Genomic DNA, 25871 nt, shown 5'->3' with positions numbered 1-25871 from the left:
CAAATATTGCTTATGTTCCAACATAGGGACTATGATAGAGATATTTTGATAGAAGCTGTGGATAAAATTGATGAAATTCATTTTGGGCAACAACATAAATGCACATCTAAACATTTATATAATGAAACTGTACAGGTTAAGGGAAATGTAGGTTATGTGTTTTTGTTACTACATGTAATATCTTGAGTCAAAAAATTTGGAAGCCGGTAAATGATGTTGTAGTGAAGAATATTATCAGAAATTGGCCGTTTATTTCATATAGAAGGGGACAGAATCTAAGGGATAAACTGGTGAAAGCTTATTTTGTGTTACCTGATGAAAAAATATGCCATCTTAGTATATTAGGTAATATGCCATGTAATAATTGCAGTATGTGTAAACATATAGTGCCCTGTTTTAATATAATCAATGGTAAATAATTTGATGCTATGAACAGTTTCCTGCAATACTGAAGGTATTATATATTGTTTGAGGTGCTCATGTAGAATGTTTTATATTGGACAAAGTAAAAGAAAGTTCAAGATCAGATTGCAGGAACATATCAGAGATATCAAAAACCAAAGAGTGGAGAGCTCAGTTGCTATGGATTTTTTAGATAAACATAATAGTGATTTCTCTTTGTTACAAGCCACTATTTTAGAGAAGGGTTTTATTAAAGTTGGTGATGCTGTATTATTAAAAAAATGTGCTGCTATATAAAGAAACTGTCTTGATTTTAAAATATAATACTCTTTTGCCTGGGAGATTAAATTATGAGCGTAATTGGAAATATCTGATTTAGTTAATTATTTAATGGTTAATTGTTTTATTGATTGGTGTGTGTGCATGTGTGTGTGTGTGTGTGTATATATATATATATATATATATATATATATATATATATATATATATATTTATATATATTTTATATATATATATATATATATATATATATAGGGGAAGTTTTATTTAATTTATGTCACTCTTTGAAGGCTGTGTTGTGCCTAGGCGTTAAGTGTAATAAACATAGATTTGGATCTGTATTTCGTTGTTTTTTTTCTGTTTTGGTGGTTTTGCTGCTAGTATCAGCAGTGGCCCTTAAGTGGTCTAGTCAACTGCAAGGCATTTATGCAAACTGTCAGAATGACTGTAAACAATATTTAAATTTGTTGGAGTTATAAGGACAGTAGAAATATTACACAAGGTCATTCAGTGAAGTCAGAGAGACTGATGATCTGTTTATTTGTTTGTTTTAAGAAAGGGAAATGTGATCTGATAAATGGTTAGCATGCTACACTGCCGTTTGTTATGACCGAAATAGTAAACCTTTACAAGATAAAATTATAGTTCATTCTTCCACAGTAGCAGCAACATGAGCATCGTATTGCAGAAATATTTCTGCAAAAGACATTTAAGTAGCTACCACATGGTGCAAAGGCCATGCCTTCATTAAACACTTCAGTTTGTATGCACAGTACAAGGGCTGGAAAGATTCTGGCAAGACTGTGCAACAGTGATTCCGCAACTGTCCACCTCCCTTGGATTTATTAGTATTGCCTGGGATTTCTGTTAACAGTGACCCTCTCCTAAGAAGATAGTGCAGTTGAATGTATGCATGTTTATCATAACAATAGGTCTTTGAGGAATGGTCAGTGATCACTGTTACAGTAAAGTTACCCTCCATCAATTCCTGACTGTATATAATTAATTATAACTATTCTTTATTGTTTCACATTTACGTGTTGTTTTTGCTTGTACTACAGAAATGTTTGGCTATTTAGGTTAATAGTTTTCCACAGATACAATTTCACTCTGATGCTCTTCAGCTCAAACAACAGAGGATGATGACTAACAATGCAGCCTTTATAGCAGTGGTGCACAATATCCTGCCCGGGGCCAAATCTGGCCCTCGACGCAACACCATCCGGCCCCCAGAGAGTAACCAAAAATTGTTTAAAAAAGTGAAAAAATTCTATGCCTTACTCCAGTCAAGCAAACTTTCCAGCACGTATTTACTTACCTAAGTGACTGCAGTTGTGCACACCTCTAATTTTAGCTGCAAAAGAAACTATTCTTTGTTGTTTATAACTTGTAGTCTATAAACAGTAGTAACTTTCTGCAAGAGTTTGTAATAAGTCATGGCTGCAAACCAGAATAAAGTTAAACAGGCAATTTCATGACTGTCTCAATGCCACACACCTGTACCTATTGTTAATTCGTAACGACTTGCTATGTTTTGAGGTGGCTCGCAAATGCATTAAGAATTTGTGTAGTGGCCCTCCCCACAAAAAGGTTGTGCACCACTGCTTTATAGGAATTCTTTTACACATCTATCAGGGTTCCATGAAACCCCAACATGTAAACAGCATAAGCCTTCACAGGCAACAGTAAATAGATTCATGTAAATATATCAAAGGTGGTTTTGATGAGCGCAAATAAACTGAAATCAGTTTGCTGAAACTGCCTTAAACTACCATTGAAACGTCTTTTTTTGCAGGAACCTGCACCCCCCAAGTGAGGGGACAGCCCCACATCCCTCAGAATTATATATACCAACTCCAAGATCACACAACAGTGGAGAAAAAGGCAATCCCCACTTTCAGCAAAGACAGTTTTGGCAAATTAACTTGTGTTTCTTTGCATTTGCTGAAATCACTTATGACGGATTGACATGCTTCCCCAGTGAACTAATAAAACAAACCAACCAAAAGTGTTCAAACTGCAAAGCTCTAAAGCCAGACACAGCACACCCGGAGAACACTAGAATCATAAAAAATGCAGTTTAATATCACAAACCATCAAAGTTGGGTAGAGAGGAGTGCTTTTGTTGTCTGTTCAAATGAATCTTCTTGTGTTCACTGGGTGTGCTGTGTCCGGCTTTAGAGCTTTGCAGTTTGAATGCTTCCCCAATGAACTGCTGTTTAAAACTCTTATGGGGTTAAAGGTTAAAGGTAATGCTGTGATTTACTCTTACAGTGCCCACTCCTTGAAGATGTATTGTTATTGCAAGTACATTTATACATAACTCTGCTATCTCCTTCATAGCAAGCTGGGTTGAGAAGAGGGACATGCATACCCTCCACTATACAGAGATACTGTTCCAATTTTTTGAAGGCTCCTATGATTTCTACAAGAGTTAATCAAAGATGGAAGATCCCCAAAAGGGAGTAATAGCAAAATAAGAACAGCCTAAGCCAGACAGCTAATGGAAGGCAGGTGCTCATAGATGAAGTCCTGATCACAACATCTGCATTGTTATATGTGTGGTAGGTTTTACATACCCAGTCGTAGATGCATTTATCTCATCTGAGTCTGGGAAGAAGGAATTTTCAGTACTTGCTCTATGAATGAAAACCAGAAATGAAACATGTGAGACAGTTAACTGATAGCTCTTAAGCATCAAAGTTATAGAGAAATAAATTATTTTGCTGTTATCTGTTTGGGGGTAAAGTAGTGAAATGCTTGGTCTTTAGTGATCTATGTTGGGCAGATAAGTGTGTTTTGGAATGCCCCATCATTATGGAAGAAGGATCACTCAAGTGGCCTTTATGTACAGGTGGTGAGCCTTCTTGAGTGCTGAATGTCCCAAATTAGGGTACCCCTGAGCTGCAAAAATATATAATTAAAGATACGCTTCAGAAGAAAAAGAACTGAGTCCATAGCTTGTCATAGGTAAGTATGTAAACACCTCACCACTTAGATAAAGGACATGGGATGGATTGTCGGATGGACTTCACAAGCATGTGGGCTTAGCCAAAGCAGCGGTCCTAAAGAATGAAAGTGGCAAAAGACATTTTGTGTCAGACTCTAGTGCAGTATCTTGCATCACCTTCTGATTCAGTTATGTTTGAAAATTCAGAATGAAAGAGAGGCAACCCCTCCAACCATATCCCTTAGAAAAACTCCTCTGCCCTTCCAACAGGGGATGTCAAGTGGCCACTGAAACTATTTGCATCGATGGAATGTGATAGTGGTGAGTCAGAACAAGACTGAATGCATGAGCCAAAGTCTGTGCTGAGTGTAATTGGCAAGAACAGCGTCTGGTACCTCATATGTAGACTAGATAACAGCACTGTGCATTTAATTGCTTTTCTTCCACTGTCCATTGAACAAATTCTGGAAATGTAGTGTCAGAACTAGGAAGGTTAGTTGCTTGAACATGGGGCATGGGAAGACCAGCAGGCGCCTCAGTAGCAAGAGGTCTGACTATGTGAGGAGGCCTAAGAAATCGATCTCCTTTGTATAAGTTTGCAACAAGAGACTTGTCTCAGAGGACTGAGATCCTTCTCACTGAAGTGCCAGGTTGCTGGTTAGTCATTTAGTCCACTCTGACACTTTGTGGACTTTAGTACTTTAGCACACCAAACTTATCTATTAACAGATACTTCTTGTAAGTACTTATAAATTCATATTCATTACTTCAGTAATGCTGCCTATCCATCTTAGTCTCTGCTGTAATTTTTTATGCTTTCGATTTTGCCAGCATGAGGGAAATGCATATTCATGCAACAAATCATCTTTTTGTGCATGCAGAATTATTGAAAGTATGCATTAAATCCCCTTTCACTGAGATGCCGCAGGAGTTAAGCTGATTATTTAACTACAGAGTGTGAGCCACTTATATGGGGGTGTGCCACCCCCCCCAAAAAAGTTTGAATCTGCTTCTTTTAAACTGAAGGGGAGTTTGGTTAAAAGGTACCTGCATGGATGCCGTAGAGTCAGTCATCAAGAATAAGAAGCTCATGCAGATGTTTTGTAATTCTGTGCTACTAAAAAGGACTAAGCCCCCTTCTTTGTAAGCCTATTAATGCAGTTTAACAATACTCATGCTGAAAGAAGTATTTTAAGAACTAAGCCAACACGGGAATGGAGAAAGGAGATTCTGCCGATAGGGATGACTGCAATTAGGGTATATACAATAGGCAAGAGGGGGCTGTAATTTATTGGAGAAAACTGGCAAATGAACCAAGGTATTGGGAGCAAATATCTAGAGAGGGAAAGGAACGGAAGGGGAAGAGGCCAAGAATTTATCTGGACTGCAGTTTAGAGATCGTCTTCCCTATCAAGGATTGATATCAGAGTATAGGCAAAGAGAAAGAAATGGGGGGGGGGGGGTCCTAAATGAAAGGCCTGCACTGGTAGAGATTTTAGTAGCATCTAGAACAGAAGCTGTTATTAAAAAAGGAATAATTAGAAGAGCATGTAAAATATTGCATGATAACTATAAGAATCAGAGGAGGTTAGAAAGGATTGGGAAGAGAGATTGGTTAAGCAATTCACAAAGAAACAATGGAAGGATGTATGTATATCTCCCAAATGTGGAACAAAATCTAGGAAGATTTAGGAGTTTTGCTTGGAAATGTTTGCATAGACATTTTTATACCCCAAGTAGACTTCAGAGAATTTTTCCTCAGGTAGACAGCAAATGTTGAAGGTGTGATGGGGGAAGAAAGAGATACTTGGGAACATATTTTCTGGGAGTGCTGTGGGCTGGCGGACTTTAAGTATTCCCTGCAGATGCACTGTCGGAGATGCTGGGTGGGTGGATTGGTGTGACAAGGAAGATAATTTTTCTGAGCTGTGATACAGAATTGTAATTACCTACATGTGGTAAGGCTTTGCTGTGTCTAATTACTGAGGCTGCCAAAAAAATCAATTATTAGAAAAGGGAAAACAAAATCTAAACCAACTATATTAGAAGTAGTGAATAGGGTAACAGAGATAAAACAACTGGACTTGAGATATTTAGAAAAGGGCAGGAGCAAACAACATAGGGAAAATGGGAATTGTGGGAACAATACATACAGGGGAGGAATGAGGTTTAAAAGAAGGCAGGACTTAAATGAGCTATGTAATGTCTGAAAGTGATTGGGTATATTATAAGAGATGTATTTAATATTTGCAACTGGGAGTGTGTCAATATGGTTTGTAATGTAAAATGCTTGCAACTAGGATTGTGTCAGTGTGATTTGTTTTCATTTATATAAATGTATGACTGCTTATGTCATAAGTGAAGGTTTAATAAAGATGTTTGTTGTTTAAAAAAGAGGGGATTGGATAATTTATGCAATGTTGCTTAAGTTCTATGATATATAGCAATATATATGAAGTATAATGTTTGTTATTGTTAATTTAATACAGTTTGATTACTTTTGTATAAATGTGAATCTCCCTATGTCACAAGTGATAATTCAATAAAGGTATTTAAAAAAGAAAGACATCAGGTTAGGATATTCTTGTTAGTTAGCAATATGTCAGATAAATAGACTTTATGCTGTTGATATAAAGCTGAGAAGAAGGGAAATAATATGCATTTTTCTGGGGAGGGCTTACTGTATCCTGAAATGCTTCAGATTTTTTGCACTACTTGAATTACCCTTATTCTTTTTAAGAGGTATCATGAGGTCTGATCCTCTGCTGGGTAACTAGACATTACAATGTTGTATGAAAATGTCAGTGCTTTTGAAATGTTGTTTGTTATAGCATTCAGTCTAGTAAGTTCATTCTTGTTTTCTTTCACATTTCAGTCAACAAAGCCAAAAGTCAGCATTCCCTTATCTTCCATCCTTGAAGTTCGGACCACTATGCCTTTAGAGATGCCAGACAAGGATAACACTTTTGTACTGAAGGTAAGAGAGTCCAGTAGGCAGCAGTGATGTTCTCTCCTGCTCCAAAGATGATCAGTGAGTGTGGATACTAAGAACTGGTTTCTACAAGCCCATACTTCTGTGGGAAGGGTAACATTTTAATTTAGCTTTCATTGTATTCTTGCAACACCTTACACAGCTATGAATGCAAACTGGCAATGCATGTTTAAAACACTGATTTGTATAACTATATAGCATGTGGGGGGTTCTGCACTGAAAACGTGGAATATTTAAACTTTTATTTATACCTGGACTTTAAGAACATGATTTTGGTTTAAGTAAATGGTTATGAATGATTGCTTTGATTACTTTTGAAGTAGCCAGGCTAGCTTTTTACATTAAATTAGTAATGCAACAACTGAAACGCTCAAGCAGATATCTTATTAAAAGGATACAAGGCCTACACAACATTTCATACATGGACCAAATCAAAACAATGTCACTATACTCTGTGTCCTACACACTGCTAAGAGGTGACCTGTGTCTGGCATACAAGACATCCTCCAACTCATTACTGATGAATTTACTGCACATCAGCAAGTTCAATGCCATCAGAAATACTCAATCTAGGGATTTAAACCTCTTCTGCAATATAAACTGAATGGTTTGGAGGGACAGGTATATCTAGCAGAGGATACCATTGCTGTGGAACAGACACATAAAACTAAGTTCATCACTGTCCATATTGAAGTGCACATTAGATCTGTGGATGGGAAACAGAAAATTTACCCCTGGAATCCCCCATGTACTACTAATGGACAGAGGCAGCTCCTAAATGCTTTATCTCATACATGGGTCCCTTCTAATTATCTATGGTATGAACCCAGTTATTCTCTTTAGGGGTAATATATAATTATTGACTATGGGATGGGTAAAGTCAGTCTGTACCAAATGGGCTAGGTTATTTTGAGCACAAAAAGGGAATTGGATAGACTTAAAATGGCCCACAAAGGCAGCAAGCCTATTACTTACCAATAAACCTATGTACCTATAGCCAAAAGATGTTTCTCTTTAGCATGCTATAGTATAGAAAGTTAATATTAATTTTTTACTCTTCCTCACCATATTTCCAAAGATTGAAATCTAAACTATAGTCCTTCTGTTTCACAATGTCATGTACTCAGTTTGTGGAATAACAAGGGCTTATATTACTAAATGGCAAATGTACTAACAACAGCTGTGAGTCCGGGCACTTTAGATTGATAAATTCAGCTACAAGAGGCTCATAAAAGTATAAAGTGAAATGCTGTCACTCCTAATCTTTTATTTATTTATTTATTTATTTTACATTTGTTTACCAGGATAGTCCGATTGGACGGGTCTATATCACAATGTCAAAGATGCATTACTTCGAATGCGTCTTCGTCAAACCCATAAAAACGAAAACGGAAAACAGCGAAACTACATATGAGCGATTTCTTTCCCTGGGAAAGAAATTGCTTGTCCAAAAAAAAAAAAAATATATATATATATATATATATCTCATATATATATATATATATATATATATATCTCACTACACACAAAACAAAGTGGGGGGCTTTGCACCCCACACCCCCCAATGTGGGGGCTGTGCCCCCCACATCCCCAAACTAAATATACCAACTTCGAGATCATATTACAGTTTACAAAACAGCAAACTACCAGAGGCGGGCAATCGATTTCTTTCCCAGGGAAAGAAATCACTCGTATGCCTCTTCGCAGTTTTCAGTTTTCGTTATTTTAAGTTCGGTGAAGACGCATTCGAAATTATGCGTCTGCTATCTAATAGGAACCCCAACTGAACACAGATCCATTTACAGTGGAGGCCCGGGGAAAAATGCTCCACAATTAGATTAACATCAACATGGTAATACAAACAATAATATAACAGTGATAGTTGAGGTAAGTACAGACATAAAAAGGCTCATACAATCCAGTCTAAACAATAAACAATACATCAGCAGTAAGTTTACAAAGATAGAGAGTCTCATACATCAAAGCTTTAACATTGGATTAGTAAGCTAGGATAAAAGAATAAAAAATCATATGATTAGACATGACATATATTATTTCAAGTTGACAGTAAAATATCTAACTGTATCATATATACAGTAGAGATAACAGGAAGGAATGTGTAAAGTGTGCTCAGATTGTGAGATTCATGTGATGCATGGACTTAGCCATGTATTCATAAGATGTGATTTGAGAGCATTTTTGAAATGTGTGTTAGTGGGGGCAGAGGTCAGAGAATGGGGAGGTTATTCCAGGATCTAGCTATGGCATGAGAAACGAGAACTTTCCCTGAGTTGTTAGCTTTAGAGATGCAGAGGAGGGATTTCTCAGTAGATCAGAGAGGACGATTAGTTCTGTATGGAGAAAGTAATTGGGTTAGTGCTGGGGTTTTTTCAGGATGTCTAACAATATTGAAGGCAATGACTAGCTGGTGGTAATTGAGTAGCTGGGGAAGTTCTAACCATTCTAACCATTTTGAAGGTGGAGTTGTTAGCAAACTTGGCAATTTTATTGTAACATGATTCAAGTAATAATTGGCATGGCATACATTAGAGTGGAGAGTAAATGGGTTTGGGCTAGAGTGATGCGTGCCTGTTCTGAGAGGAATAGTTTATGCGTATATGGAGCTCCCATTTTTTTGTGGACCTTTTTTATGGTTTGTGAGATATGGACATCGAAGAGTAGGCTATTGTCAATTTTTACACTGAGGATTCATACGAATTACCTGGTCAGAGGGAGATATGATGGTACCATTTTTGGAAGAGATTGAAAAGGAAAGGGAGTAGGTATAGATTTGTTGGGGGTGAAAAGTAGCAATTTTGCCGTATTGGGGTTTAGGATTAGTTGGATATCAGCAAACTTTCTACAGAAGTGAAGGATTCTTGTGTGAATTGTACAGTGGAAAGTGATGGAGCAGAGCAGATAAGAGTCGAATCGTCAGCATACTTTATAAGGGAGGCATGCTAGGTGGAGGTGTGTAGATTGTTGGTAAATATGGAGAAGAGCAGTGGGCCTAAAATTGAGCCTTGCGGTATGCCTATCATAGCTGGGAGTAAAGGAGATTGTATGCCTTGCCATTGAACTGATTGCTGACTATGTGACAGATAGCTTTTAAACCAGGTAATAGTGAAAGGAGTAAAGCATAGGGAGGCCAGGGAGTCTAAACGTTTGGAGTGTGAGACCATATCAAATGCTTTTGAGAGATCTAAAAATATTGCAGAAACAAAATTATTGTTATTTCTGTGAAGGTTGACCTGGTTGGTGAAAGAGAGGAGAGCAGTTGTTGTGCTGTGATTTTTTGCCAGAAGCCATGTTGTGTGGAGGAGAGAAGATTGTGTGTGTTTAGGAATTTTATGACTTGAGAGTGAATACGTCTAAAGCAGTTTAGATAAGGGGCATAGAATGGCAATAGGATGGTATTCTGAGAATTCATACGAATTACCACCTTTATGAAATGGTATAATGTACGAAACTTTCCGGAGTTGGGGGATGTAGGCTTCCTGTATGGAGCTGTTGATGAGGATAGAAACTGGGTAAGATAGAGATTCAGCAGCAATTTTTTAGGAAGTTGGCTGATAGACTGTCAGCTGCAAGGGTGGTTGGCTTTATTTTTAGGAGGAGTTTTTAATAGTGGAAGTGAGAACTGGTGAGAGAGAAAAGGAGGGGATATTGTTGGTGCATTTGGTAGGCATATGTGTATGGTTGATATTGGATAGCTGGGAGGATAGAGTTGGGATGGATTCTGTAAAATAGTGATTAAATTGGGATGCTATGTCTTTGGTATTGTTGTCTGAGGAAGGGGCTTTTGATGATTACATCTTCTTGTTGCTGGTCAGCAGCTATGGATGAACCTGAGAGGTGTGTATTCAGATAATGAGGACAAAAGTGTGCCAGCACTACGAGCAAGTTCCAGTCAGTGGAGGGATATAGTATGGTATCCATGTGTGGTCTTCTGGTTGTTGAATGGCCTTCATACCTAAAGTAGGCATGATGTGTGGTCTAGTCAGGAACCACTGCATACAATAGATGGATAGATCAAACAAATGCTAGAGAAAACATGATTGATATTAAGTTGGTTTATTTAATGCTATGTCTTAATCACCAGTGACAATGCTCAGTATACCATGATACTAATAATGACCCCATTGCTAGGGAAAGAAGTCATAAATCTTAGCAGGCCTTTGCATGCATATGCAGGGACTAATTAACTGGCAGGTTTAACTGATTGTTGAGTTGCCCTTTGCAATATATAAATAATAATTTGGGCTGCATTAATTCTTGTATAAAATCTAGAAGATATAACTGACTAAAGCTGTGATATTTCATTTCTTTTAGGAAAGGTGGGATTGGCTGCAAAATAGTAAATGGGAAGCAACAACTGTCCTTTTAAAACAGCACAGATAAAACAAGAACAATCTGAAGGGTGGTATATAAAACTAGGCAGAAGAATGCATGGATTTAATTTCAAGCCCTTATGTAACCTTATCTGATGATGTGTGTAGACAGGAAAGTAAATCATATAATCTGATTTGTACTTTATCCTGTGTGCTTTATTGGGAACTATAAAATCCTATTTATAATCCCCAGATATTTTAACAAGTAGCATTTCAAATGATCGCAAACCTTTTTGTAGCAGTTTGAAACTATATGCCTTATTATTAAAAGATTATTATTTTTCCATTCCCTTTATTGTCTGTATTCATAATCAGAACGTGGCATTCTCTACTGCTTGCAACAGTTATTTTTCAGAGTTTAGATGTAAGGGTGAGCATTGGTACACCACAAGACACAATCCTTTACTACCCTAGTGACAAAAATACTAGTATACTGACCCTGATGCAGGTCTATGCCTCCATTATAGAGTGACAGTGTGATGTGGGGACAAAAGCCCATGAGGGTGAGAATTTGTTGTTTTCCTATATTCAATGTTTATATACCTTGGATTTGTATAACAGTATACATCTGTATAGAATTCTAGTATACCTAGTTATTTTTACTTTAAAGCATTGTATTGCATAGAGTCCTTGATTCCTCTGTTCAAACATGTGTTGTTGGACTGGAACCCTCCAATCTTAATTCTTACTTCTGACTTTACATATATCCTCCTAATTAACCCTATTAGTCTCTAAGGGAATGCAAATGGTACCATTGCCCTGCTCATAAAATCCTAGCTGACTGACTCTACCAAATGAATTTTCTGTGCCAAGAACCACCTGAAGTAGCAGCATTTTCTTATACTCTGCATCCCTCCTGATATGCATTGCTCTGTTAATATTATCAGATGTTTGCCTCTCCTTCATAAAACCGCATTGCTTCATATCTATCAACATTCTCTTAATTAGTATAGACATAAACACCTTATAATCCTTGTTTAAAATTGAAATTGGTCTACATGAAGCTGGGACTGGAGTGTCATTACTGCCTTTGGGTAATACAGACACCACAGCTCTCTTCCAAGATGCTGGCACACACCCTCTTTTTAAAATATTGTTAAATAAAACCTTCCAGATCTTTATCACTTTCTTCCCTTCTAACATCCAAACTTCCACTGGAATATCATCTGTTCCTGGAGACATCCCTAATGATTGACTGTACATTACCAGGTTTACGTCATCTATTAATTCCTGACCCTCATCTTTCTCTGTTCTTGGCACAATTAATTCTTCTATAAATAGTTCCATTTAGGCATTTCCTTGGTTTCACCATTCCTTGACTTTATATTAATTTGCTTACAATTTTGAAATATCTCTAATGTATACGTAGGATCTATGCTAAGTTTTCTTTTCATAGACTCCCAAGGTTTTGCAACAACCCTTTCTACTTTCTGCTCCTTAAATCATTGTGCTAAAAAGGTTTTGTACCCTGGAGTTATCAAAAAAAAATTGCTTAAAAGCATCCTTTCTAAACTCATGCATATTATCCAAGTACTTCCTTAATTTCCCATTAGCCCTTCTGCTGCAAAACTTTAACCTTTGACAACCCTTGTAAATAATTCTTGTTATTTTTTCCCACATCTTTTTCTCCCTCCCATACGTTATACTTCATTCCCTACTCCTTAGATATCCCATCTGAACAAATGTCTGTCTTTCCAAATAACTCTCAAATCATTTCCATTACCATTTCCTTAAACTCCTTTCTCTTTAACAAAAAAGTAGGAAAGAGTCAATGTTTCATCTTTACTTTCATTTCTGTATCTCTCCTATGCATCATTTAAATTATTTTACTAGGCTATAACCTATCCTGATACTGTATGCCATTCTCCTGACTCTTACAGCTTTACCAGAGCTATTACTTACCAGTCATAGCACTACCATTGCTGGTGACTGGTCACACAGCTTGTGCTGCCTTAACTTAATGCTCTCTTACATTTTTTCTATTTTTTTCAGTACTCCAAGCCACCCATTGGGTCAGTTGAGTCTCCACTCCCCATAACAAGCAGTGGAAACCTCTAAAATCTCACCTGCACATTGGGCACCCACAGACACTGTCCTGCAACTAAAGAGACTAAAAACTAATGTAGGTGCTTAAATTCCGAGTGTCTAGACAGTAAAATACCTTAACTGCACTAACTTAAACAAGTGTTAGTGTGTTAGTACATTCTGTTGTATAGTTCCTTAATCAAACCACTGTACTGACAAGCACATCAGCAGGAAGCAACAGCTGCATAACCCTCTCCAGTAAATGTTCTCCCCCAACTAAAGTCTATTTTCTTTTAAGAAAAACTTAAATCTATAGAATAGCATTCCATTACCTTTCTTGTTTCATCTGTAACTTATCCCAGCTTTAATTTTATATCACCAGGTATCATCATAACACCAGGTTTCCCACCTGATTCCAGGCTAGATTGCTAAATGCCTGGGACACAAGTAATTCTGTAGCAGCACGTCTCCAGATTGATTATCTTGGCTGCAATTCAGGTCATAATTATGATATGCCCAGAGATCTAAAATTAAACATCCCCCAGAACCCTTAGGTCTACTTGCAGTTAAAAAAAAAACAAAACTACAACAATAACAGGAAATATAAAAACTAAGGGGAAATCAAAACCATTAAATGTTCTCACTGCAGCTGCCCTTAATTTGGTTCTGTTGTTTGTCCTAGGTGCTTAATGGCACTGACCCCTTTCCACTGTCTCTCACTCACATTGTTTTCCCTGTTAGTTCTGAGATAATTTTCCCACCTATTTCAAGCTTTCTCACTTACCCGGCCACTTCACTTGGTAGTTTATGTCGGCATTGTCAGCTGACTACTGATCTGAGCCTGCCTGCTCCTTTCCCCTACCCTGCCCACATTTTCCACCCACCTGCACTATCTTCCAATTTATAGACACAAAACCACACCCACATCTCACCCACCACTTCAACCAATCCCAAAAGAACAATACAATTGCAAACATTAACAAGCCTCCAGCCTCCACCCACCAAGTCCTCTTACCAAATTCTGTACCATCATACTGTCACCACCAACCAAACCACCACCCACAAACCCCAAGTAACTATGTTTACCTCTCATCTATTACTACTAGCTACCCTTGTTACACTTTACACCATTACCTGCTATCATATTCATGAATTGACTTACTTCCACTTTACTGTTTTCCCTAAAACCTTGACCATATTATTTTCCCTCTTCTTATTACATGTATACTTATTCAAACTGGATTGGCTCTTGTATACGTGTAACCATACAGTATGATTTTCTAGTGACACTATAGTTATAATAATATAAAGTGATTAACATGCTTATCTACTAACTCTTAACTTAGAATGTAGGATGTATTTTCTGACCTCGCAGACTAATATTTCCATTGTCCAAAACATATGTCCATTGGTCAGCCTAAGCAGGCCTGGAGATTACCTCCTCATCTATATTACACCTGTACAATATTTTCATCAATAAAACACATCATACAATATTTTTCATTATAGGAAACATCTTTCAATCATGGATAGGGCCATTGTCCAGAACGGAACTTCCTTGCACTTTCTTTCACAAAGCAATAAAGTCTTACATCAATTCAAGATCTGTATTTCTGCCACTTTATCTTTGTACCCCTTGTGCCACTTGACCTCCTCCTTTCTCTCTCTTCTTTGACCATTCATTATCTTCCACTTCTACTTTGTCTTCCTCCTCATCTTTCCTCTGAACTCTCCTCTCCATCTGGTAGACACATACAGAACAGAACAGAAAACAAAACACACATAGCTAAGCACCATTTGTCTGGATACCACATATGCATACTCTCCCACTTCCATGCCAAGGTTATCTTGCAAGGTCTAAGCTTGACATGCCTTTTTAAGCCAAGTAATCATTAATGTCATATCCACAATCTGTAGAGGTCTAGGTCTGTCAAAACTCCATATTTTCCACTCCTGGAATTTTGTGTTTCTCCTCCTCCATTGAACTTCATTATTCTGTTATCTCTTTCTCTCTTAAGTCACCTTGATTGGTCCACAGTGGTCTTCTCCTTTTTGTTCCAGTGGTCTTTTGTGGAAGTATATGTCTATAGTCCTCTTCCTCCCTTCCTTCTATCCTTTTTGTCAGGGGCTCTGTTCCACCTTGCCCGCCTTATCAAACACAAACTGGTAACTTAGTCAGGTTTACTTATTTTCTCACTTCTGAAGGAGCATATTTGTCAGCCCCCTTTCCTTTTTCTCCTCCCATCAGGGTTGTCTTTGCCTGCTCTGCCTGTTGAATATGTCATGCTGCTTGATGCTGTGGCACCACGTCTCCACATCCCTTTACTTCATTCATGCACTGTATTCATTGGCACTCCCCTTCCTGCACCACCTAAGAGTGTTTGTATCTATTATTGTTTCCACTTAAAACCTGATGACCTCCTCCCTAGTATGGCAATACTGTACCACTCCCTCGCCAGTTGATTTTTATAATTGTCAGTTACAACTGGTGGCCTAGTCCCCTCTTGCTTTGATTGCCATAGCACAAATCCAGTCTCCACTGTTCACTGATGAACCAGTCCTGAAAAGTCTTCCACTAACTTCATGTTTATACTCCATATCACCAGACCCCCTTTCTAGGCCGCCTGACAATATGCCTTTCCTTTGAAAGTGGGCCAGTATATTTTTTCCTAGTCAATGTAATTCACTGACCTGTGACTCCAGCCTGCTGCTCTCCCTAATCAACTTCCTGACCCATTTGTGAACAATTTTTGTTGTTTATCTCAATAGTTGGGGTACAGTTAGCACTCCTAAGAAATCAATTGCAGACTGATTATGAGAAAGTTCCTTTATCTCCTCAGCATATACCAGCTTACAGTACTTCTAAAACTCCACTAGTAGCTGAAAAACCTGCTCACAATATGTCAGCCTTTTCATTCTGAAATACATGGCTGTTCTGCAAGTTGTGAATGTCAATGGAGCAACTCCAATGATTTTTGTGCAGTAGTGTAATTATCCAAGCCATTTTCTTAAAATCGAAATAATTATCTAGTATGTTTAAAACCTTGGCTCATTTTGTTTCTTCATCCAAGCCATCCATCTTTAGGAGGTTGGTTCTGCATATCTCATAGCCTCATTTATTTATTTATTGGCATTTGTTTAACAGGATAGTCCACTGGGCCAAGCAGAGCCCATTTTCAGTGGAGGCCTGGGGGGAAAAGCTCCACAAGAAATATAATTATAATATAAACAGTAAGGATAAATTAGTTTCAGTGTAGCTGAGCCAAGCCAATGTAGTTCATGCCAAGCATTCCAAAAAATCTTGGTCTTATACTTGCAGTCTCCGTGAACTAGCTGTGGTCTACCTCAAAGAAACCTTTAATACTTCTCACCACTGACTATTTTAGGACCACTTCGAAATGCACCACATCCCTCCTTTCTAACTGACTGACATACAAATCACAAAAATATTTGGAAAAACAAAATGTGGGTCTGAATTCACCAGTGCTGTGGTAGAGTTTCTACTAGGCACATCAGGTGAAGAACCAGTGAGAAGCAACTATAAAAAAAGTTACTGCCAGTGCTACACTTGGCATCACCCAAGTGGTGAGAAAGACTTGCCTCCTCACACTCATTATCCCATGCAACCTTTCCTATCCACACCTGATAGGCAGTAATGTTCTCTACAGTTAAATATATGACTTTCCATATTACTTTAATGACCATAAACCTATCACAAGGAAAAGCAATATGGAAAATTTTATGAAACTTCATTACAAGCTAAAAGTGTTGCTAAACCTTTCATTTGATGTTATTTTCATTCATTCTTCAATAAACTGGTCACAGATCTGTCCTCAGATCTGACTCAGCCATTTTTCTTTCATACTCTTGGATCCAACTCTCGAGCACCTCCCATTACCCATAATGCTTCTTACTGCTATATTACCCCAGGTCTCATTTGCTGCTCTAATGGTTTGGACATGGATCATGCTATTTCAAGCTCTGGGTTGTATTATACAGGTTTTTCTTGAGTAAAAATAGAATTTGTTTTTTCTTTCTACTCTTCTTTTATTTTTCGTCTATACCCTTTCCTCCATTTACTAATTTTTTTTTTTTGCGATTTTCTCTATTCTTTCTACCCGTGTTTGGGTATCTCTTTTTACTATTGCTGGTATCCCCTTTACTTTTGTCTTTTGTAACTACCTATTTAAGAGTAGTTACTTAATTATCATTGTTGGTAATTTTTCTTTTTCTCTATCCCTTTAAAAACAGTTCTCTTGTCTCCTCCATAACATGGCTGAAAGGCCCTAACTTCCACCTACCAACCACACAGTAACATTCCCTTCTCTAACATGCAGCCCCACTTACTGAACTACTCTACCACTGAGCTATACAAACTCAAATATATTAATTCCACCATACCTACCACAAAGCCCATCAGATTAACTAAACCTCTCCTCAAAATTCAATCTATGTGTATTCCTACAAACACAGCTCCAAATTTGTGGTGATGTGCACCGCAACCTAGGTCCCACAACTGATACTACCAACCTCACTAGTCCAAACATCCAACATGCAATTAACTGTAAAAACCCTGTAACCTACTTATACTTGGTATGTACACTAAAGTATCTTGAACAAAATTGATGAACTACACACCACACTCGCCACTTACAACCCAGACATTACACTACCTGGCTCAAACCCCACATTAAGAACAATGAGATACTTCCCCCAGGTTATAATATAGTCAGGACTGATAGAACTGTCAAAAAAGGTGGAGGCGTCACCATACTGTACAAGACTGTCCTCAAGGTATATCTTATACTTAAAGAAATCCCAACATCGAACAATGCAGAAACCCTATTCACCAAAATTCAAATCAGTCAACAGAAGCAACTAAACCTAGTGGGCATTTACATACCCCCAGGTGACAACATACCTACTCTCGAATCTATACTAAACTGGACATCCACAAACCTCCCACAGTAGACACTCCTCCTTGGGGACTTTAACATTGACTCGAAATGTATCAACACAACTATCCCCTCTAATCTCATCAACCTGTATTCATCCAAATATCCATCTGCATTGAGAAAAATACAAACAAGGAATCCATACTAGACTGGATCCTTACAATCAACACATCTACTGCCCAATATTATGGTACACTTAACAAATGGCCTTAGTGACCATTTACCCACATTCATAGTAAGACAACACCTGCAAACCACTAAAACAACCACCCTACATGAAATCCATAATTCAAAAAAATTCATACCTGAGCATTTCATTAATGCACTAAAGTATTGCAGCTGGGCTCCCCTAACAGCCCTCACACTAGACAAGGCAGTGGACAACTTCATTTCTGCCTTTTTAAACATATTAAATTAGATAGTCTCCCTACAGACAATTCGAATAAAAACCAACCCAGCCCCATGGCTCTCTAAAAACACAAGAACCCTCCTAAAACTTAGGGATAAAGCTTGTGATACATGGTATCACAATAAGACTGATCACAACAGGCCAATCTTCCTCAAACTATGTAATAAAGCAAAAAAAAAACAAAAAAAAAACAGATAAGGCAAGATAAGAAATATCACTACACAAAGCTACAAGTAAAACATACCACTACCCCCCAAAAATTCTGGGCAGCTGTTAACCAAGTATTATAACCAGGCAAACCCACTACCCCTTCCCCCATTGTCAGAGGAGATAATATAGAGATAGCTACCCAATTTAATAACTACTTCACTTCTTCCATCCTTAACCTAACTAGCAACGGCCAAACTTGCACTCCCCCTCAACCAATTAGCAAACCAAACCCGTACCCCCCATTCACTCTCAAGCCAGTTCCTACCAATACAATATACAAGTACCTCACTAAGCTAAAACCCACCACTTTGGCAATTGACAAACTCCCTACAGAGTACCTCAAAATTGCCATTAGTGCTATAGCTTATCTCATCTCAGTATTTATCAACCAGTCTATCAATGAGTATATAATTCCAGCCCTTTGGAAAACTTCCTACATAATACCCTTGCACAAAGGTGGTCCCTCAAATGAACTTACCATCTACCGACCCATAGCAGTCTTATTCACCTATCAAAAATTCTTGAAAAATGTATCCATTCTCAACTGATGAAACATTTACTTACAAATAGTCTCCTCACCAACACCCAACACAGTTTTCGCCCATCCCATAGCACCACCACAGCACTCATATCCTTCACCAACACTGTCAATCAATATAGGAATCTTCCTCAATCTGTCCAGAGCATTTGATGCAGTATCCCACAGCAAACTACTTACTATCCTAGCCAAATTCAACCTAAGCCACCCCTCCTTGCTCTGGTTTCAGGACTACCTATCCAACCACCACCAAGCACTTAAATGGCATAATTCCCTCTTCCCCCTTCTCGCAGTAACAGTAGGTGTACCACAGGGATCCATTCTGGGAACCCTACTATTTAATATCTTTTTACAAGCACCCTCCACACTGCCACCCAGCAAGCTACAGTAGTCCAGTATGCAGATGATACTACAGTGATCTGCTCAGCCTCAGCACTCCAAACCCTCCACGCCTTCTCCAATGTCAAAAAGTGATTACAAAACTCACAACTAATACTTAGCCCCACCTTATGCTTTCCCACCCTACAACACTATTGACTCGTCTGCTCTTTTCTCCATCAGTTCTGCCAATAACAACCAAATCTCCCCAGTATCACAAGCTAAACGTCTTGGTGTAATACTTGGCCAAAACCTAAAGTTTGACAAACAAACCATATCCAAAGTCCATAAAAAACTTGTAGCCCTATACTGCTGCAAAACTATCTAACCAAAGACCCCAAAATTACTATATCCAGGACTCACCTTCTCTATGCATTGCTCTGTGCATCCCCTGTATTAGCAAACCTTAACAAGACAGACAAACAAATTGTCCATGTGCTATAATAAAATAGCTAGATTCGCAACCAGCTCTAATTTCCGCTCCTACCACTATCAGTCATTAAAACCACTGCCACTCATTAAAACAACTAGGTTGGCTAGAACTCCCCAACTTACTAAACTATAACCAACTCACCGTGGCTCATTACTTGCTGTACCACACAAACAAGATTCCTGATCTCTCAGTCTTATTCAACTTTCACAGTTCTGCTCGCCAACTAAGATCCACAAACAAAGCTCTTCTTGAAGTAGTTAAGTGTAGACACAGTGCTTTTGACTCTCTGTACTCCTACACAGTTGATAAAATCTGGAATTCTCTTCCACCAGATATCAGATTGCAAAACAGCAGTACCACCTTTAAAACCCAATTAAAAGCCCACCTCAATCTCATCTGGCAATGTACCTGTACTGACCATGGCTAGCCCTACTACCATCATTCAGATAAATCTTCCTGTGGCACTACTCACAGGTCAAACAAAAAAAAAACTACCATAATGCACTGTATTTTAAATGAATGTATATAACTGTATATAGCATTACTGCGCCTTCTTACTCAAATACATTATATTTTCTACTTTACTACTGTACACTCTATATTGTACACTTTTGTAACTTATCATCATCCTATGCCATGATATGCTATTGTTTGCTCTATAAATTTGTACTCATTTGTGACTTTTGTATTTTTATCATGTATGTGGAGCTATGTTGTATTTTTGTATTTTGTATTTTTATGATCACCATGTATGTGGAGCTTTTCTTCCTGGGTCTCCGCTGAAAACGGGTACCTGATTGCCTAGTCAGACCAACCCAATAATCAAATATAAGATAAAATAAATAATTTACTTTATTACCCTGCATTTGTACCGTGTTCTTTATTGGTACATGAAATAGTTGTTTGATGCATTTCAAGACTTTCGATTAAGTACCCATGCGCCTGTAAAATGTCATTTCTATACATTCTAGCCAGTTTTACCTTGCAAAATTACATGTAAATTTTGTCTGAGTTCCTGCTGAAAAATTCAGTTTCCATTCTAAATAATCTCATATATTTCTTCATAAATATATCCTCTTTTTTATATTTTCTCTTCTAGGTCCTCCTGGAATATGCTCATTCCAAATCAAGTTGCATTCCCCACCCATAAACAATATTCCCGGATGAAAGCTATTTCTCCCCAAATTTTCTTATGCACCATAACACTAGTTTTAAATGGACTATAAATACATGCCAGTGTAATTCTCCTTCCCTGCCAGTAACCCCTTATTACACTAAGCTAACATTGTTGTTTTTTCTCTTCCCTTCTTTTCTGAAACTATTGTAGCCCTTTTTCATTGTCAGTATTATTACCCTTTTTCCTCTGTCCCTAATATTCTGCTGAATATCCGTTCTGAAGTCCTTTCTTTGCCAAAGTCACATTTATTTTATTTTTATTTTTATTTAACATTTGTTGACCGGGAAAGTCCGACTAGGTTCCACAGATCCTGTTTTCAGCTGAGGCCCGGGGAGAAATGCTCCAGATGCATGTCTTTTAGAATTTTTTATATTCTAAAAAAACATATTCACATTCACATACTCATTTATATCCAAATGTGTCTATTGTAACATTGCTATTTTCACCCTGCACTTCTTAATATATACTTTTTTACTTTTTGTCTATGCCTGCAGTGCTATTGACATTCTATGAAAAAAAATAGTAAGTCATTATGGTAAGAAGCTATTACTTTCACATATTCTTCATGACAGTTCCTTTGAATATGTATTTCCAGCTTGGAAGTTATACTCACATACACGTTTGGCAGGCTGGTCTTGTATGAATACACTGCTTCTAATCTCTGTCTGAGCCCATGTCACATTTGCCCAGACTAAGAAACTTTGAAACTCCCAACCTCTTTTAACTCGGAGCAAATGCAGAAAACGTTTTATACTTTCCAAAGGAGAAATTGCCTCTCTACATAGGAGTAGCTGCCCCAGATAAACAGCTACACCTGCATGCTGGTACTTGCACTCCTTGCACAGAAAATGTATGTCCTTGTCCCATCTCTTTTTCCCTCCTAGATGTGAAAATCACCTTGCTTTCATGCAATTAACTGATTCTTAACCTTAAGAAAAAGTGTGCAGCCTTAAATGAATAAACTAAATTGTGCACTGCTGTGGTTAATAAACAGGTTATAAAGTTGCCAGGAATGCCACCACCTGCAAAGACATTTACTTATCTTAGTATCAAACTTTCATTTATTTTCATTTAACTACTTTCCATTTCCACTTCGTATACTAATCATGATGCTTTTTATACAAATGCATCAGAGCATATTCTTCAGTTACCTCCTGATGAACTGATTTTAGTTCTAGACTTATCACAATTATGTTTCTTATACAAATGCCTCAAAATACATTATACAGTCATTTCCTGTTCAACTGCCTGCAACTGCAGACTCACCGTCTTCAACTGCTGGTACCTGTTATTGAAAAAAATAACAGTTAATAGCTTTACTGATGCAAGAAGCAGTAACACTGGAAAAAAGAAGTTACGTACTCACCGTAACATTCCATGTTTGTAGTCCATCTCACCCTTCATCCTCTGCTCCGACTTTGCCGATTACAAAGCTCAAAGTCTCTCAGTTGGCTCATGGCAAGGTAGGTATCCCATAGTGCACTAGTAAGAATCCCCAGATCTTGTTTGCTGCTGACTATAAAAGTGATAGAAAAGTTTTCCACAAGGAACAACAAAGATGAAAGGTCTCCGCCCTACCAAAGACAATACTATCCTGTCTCCAGATCCTCCAAGGATACATGGACGGGGGTAGGTGGGTGGCTCCGTAAGAATGAAGGGCGGGATGGACTACAAACATGGAATGTTATGGTGAGTACATAACTTCTTTATGTTCTGTAGTCCTATTTCGCCTTCATTCTTACATATGGGACAGCGTCCCTAGAATCATTTTCTCGTGTGGCTCACGGGAATATACTCCTAAGAACCGTGGAACCAAAGGAAGCTCTACCCCTTGAGGCAAAATCCAATTTGTAATGAGTAATAAAGGTATGAGGGGTAGCCCAAGTTGCTGCTGCAAATATACTGTCAATTGGGACTCTGGCTTGAAAGGCAGCAGATGTGGATATGGATCTGGTAGAATGAGCCTTAATTTTAAACGGAAGTTCCTTTCCATTGGAAGAGTAGATAAATGAGATACAGTTGGAAATCCAATTTGATAGAGTTACCTTAGAGCCTGGCAGACCTATCCTAGTTTCAGAAAAGGATACGAACAATTGGTCTGATTTTCTAAGTTCCTTGGTTCTATGTAGATAGAACCGTAACTGTCTGTGAACATCAAGTTGATAAAATTTATATTCTGCATTGTTTGAATTATTAGGAAAAAATACTGGCAGTTCGATAGTTTGGTTCAAATTAGACTGAGAGCAAACTCTGGAGATGAAAGAAGGGTTTGTACGAAGGAAAACTCTGTCTCTATGAAAAATCAAGTAAGGATGTTTGACTGACGGTGCTTGTAACTCTGACACCCTTCTAGTGGATGTAACAGCTACTAGAAAAATGATCTTCCAAGACTGGAACTTCAGTTCACAAGAATGTGCAGGTTCAAAAGGCGGGGAAGTAAGTCTGGACAGAATGAAATTTAGATCCCAAAGAGATACGGGTTCCTGAAAGGGAGGTCTTAGCATGGTAATGCCTTTAAGGAAAGTTTTACACAATCTGTGAGCCATCAGATTAGGCTCATGTTGTCCCAAATGAAAACTGGATATCGCTGCCAGTTGAACTTTAATTGTAGCAGCAGCTGATCCCTGATGGAAAAGTTCGGTTAGGAATTCTAACACCAAGGGAATGGATGCCGTGTAAGGATCTACATTTTTCTCTTTTGTCCAGAGAAAATCTTCTCCATTTGCTAGCATATAATTTCCTTGTGGAAGGTTTGTGGGAAGACGTGAGGATATGGGTCACTGCAGGAGAAAAATCATGAGGCCTGACTAGGGTTGGAAGTGGAGCAACCACGCTGTCAAGTTGAGGGTGTGGACGCAGGGGTGAAAGGGAGCCTGGCATGTGTGTCAACAGGTCTGGAACTGGGTCCAGAGTCCATGGATCGTCTAGGAGATGAGGCCCGAGAAAGGGGAACCAAATCTGATGAGGCCAGTAAGGATTGATCAGAATCATTTTGCTTTATGGATCACTTTCGATGTGAGCGGAAAGGGGGGAAATGCATAAAGAAGTCCCGGAGGCCAATTGTGAACAAGTGCATTTCTCGGTGACTCCCCCAGGGGGGGGATAAGGGAGCTGTAGCTGCTGCATTTGGCATTGATTGGACTGGCAAACAGATCACAGCAAGGCTGTCCCCATTTGCAGGAAATCTACGCTGCAACTTTCTGATTCAGAGACCACTCATGCGACATCAAGATTGCCCTGCTGAGCTTGTCGGCTATCACATTGGTTGTCCCCAGGATATGCGTTGCTACTAGAAAGTGCTGGGAAGATATCGCCCACTGCCAAACATGAAGAAACTCTCAACATAGGGGGTAAGATCTGGTTCCTCCTTGCTTGTTTAAATACCATAACACTGACATATTGTCCAATTGGATTACTTTCGTCCCTAGAGGAAGAAAGTCGTGAAGTGCTTGCAACGCTAGTAGCACTGCTCTCATCTCTAGGACATTGATATGTAAGTGAGCCTCATGATCTTGCCGTGTGTCTTGGACAGTCCTGCCTAGATAATACCCCCCCACCCTATCAGGGAGGCATCTGTGGTCACAGTAGCAACAGGTTGGCAAGGAAGGAAGGGTGTTCCTGCCGTCAGTTGATCAGGCTGAATCCACCAACAAAGGTCCTTTTTGCAGGATTCCATTATCAGAATATGATGAGACAAAGGCAGTTGTTGAAGAGACCACTTGGAAAAGAGTAGCCATTGAAGGATTCACATATGCAGTCTGGCTAGTGGAACTAGAGTTATGGTAGAAGCCATGGTCCCTAAAAGTTTCAGCACTGTCTTGGCCTTGACTCTTTGTTGAGGAAGTAAGCTGTATATCTGTTGTCTGAGATTTTGAATTCTGTCTGCAGGAAGATGAGCCATCATGGCGACTGTGCCTATTTCTGCACCTATAAAAGTCACAAATTGAGAGGGCGACAAGGCAGACTTTTCCCAGTTTATCGTAATTCCTAGCTGGGTGCAGAGCTGGATGGTTGAATCTCTGGCTTGTAGGAGTAGGTGCCTGGTGGGTTGCGGTCAGGAGCCAGTCGTCTAGGTACGGAAACACTTGAAATCCAAGATGTCTCCAGTGAGCTGTCACTACTGCCATGCATTTGGTGAACACCCTAGGGGCTGTGGTGAGACCAAAGGGCAGAGCATAAAATTGGTAATGACTGGCTCCCAGCCAGAAGCGTAGATGACTCCTCAATGCTGTGTCCATTTTGATGTGGTAGTACACATCTTGGAGGTCTGTGGAGCACATCCAATTGTCTTCCCTAACAGAGGGAGTATAGACTGCAGGGTTACCATTCGGAAATTGGACTTCTTTACTGAGACGTTTAATTTGCTGAGGTCCAAAATGGGCCTCCAGTCCCCTGTTCGTTTTGGCACTAAAAAGAATCTGGAGTAAGTTCTGAATCCTATCTGGTCTGCAGGGATGTTTTGGATAACTTTCTTTGAAAGCAACTTTTGAACTTCTATGGTTGCTTGATCCCTGTGAGTGGGTGGAACATCTGGGATCATCTTGGGGGTGTGAGGTGGAAGAAAGAAGGGTATGGAGTATCCTCTGGTGAATATTTTTTGTACGCACTTGTCTTGGGTGATGTTGAGCCAGGCTTCTGGATACAAAGATAAGCGACCCCCGACTGGCTGCAGAGAAGTGCAGCCGGGATCCACTTCAGGAGCGCTGATAGGGATGACCATGAAAGGAATCCC

General features: G+C 38.8%; 1 protein-coding gene across 2 annotated transcripts in view; it reads left to right on the top strand.

Annotated features, from left to right (window-relative positions):
* Nucleotides 1-25871, top strand: part of SH2B2 (SH2B adaptor protein 2) — a 466753-nt gene that overhangs the window by 165160 nt on the left and 275722 nt on the right. For both annotated transcript variants that reach the window (XM_044054137.1, XM_044054136.1), the window contains exon 2: nt 6507-6608. In XM_044054137.1, the coding sequence (XP_043910072.1) occupies nt 6507-6608 (102 nt within the window). The remainder of the gene's footprint in view (nt 1-6506; nt 6609-25871) is intronic.

This window comes from Protopterus annectens, chromosome 13.part0 (assembly GCF_019279795.1).
Source record: "Protopterus annectens isolate FY-2018-M chromosome 13.part0, PAN1.0, whole genome shotgun sequence".
In the NCBI taxonomy this organism is placed as follows: Eukaryota; Metazoa; Chordata; order Ceratodontiformes; family Protopteridae; genus Protopterus; species Protopterus annectens.
This window is presented reverse-complemented; position numbering and strand designations above follow the sequence as displayed.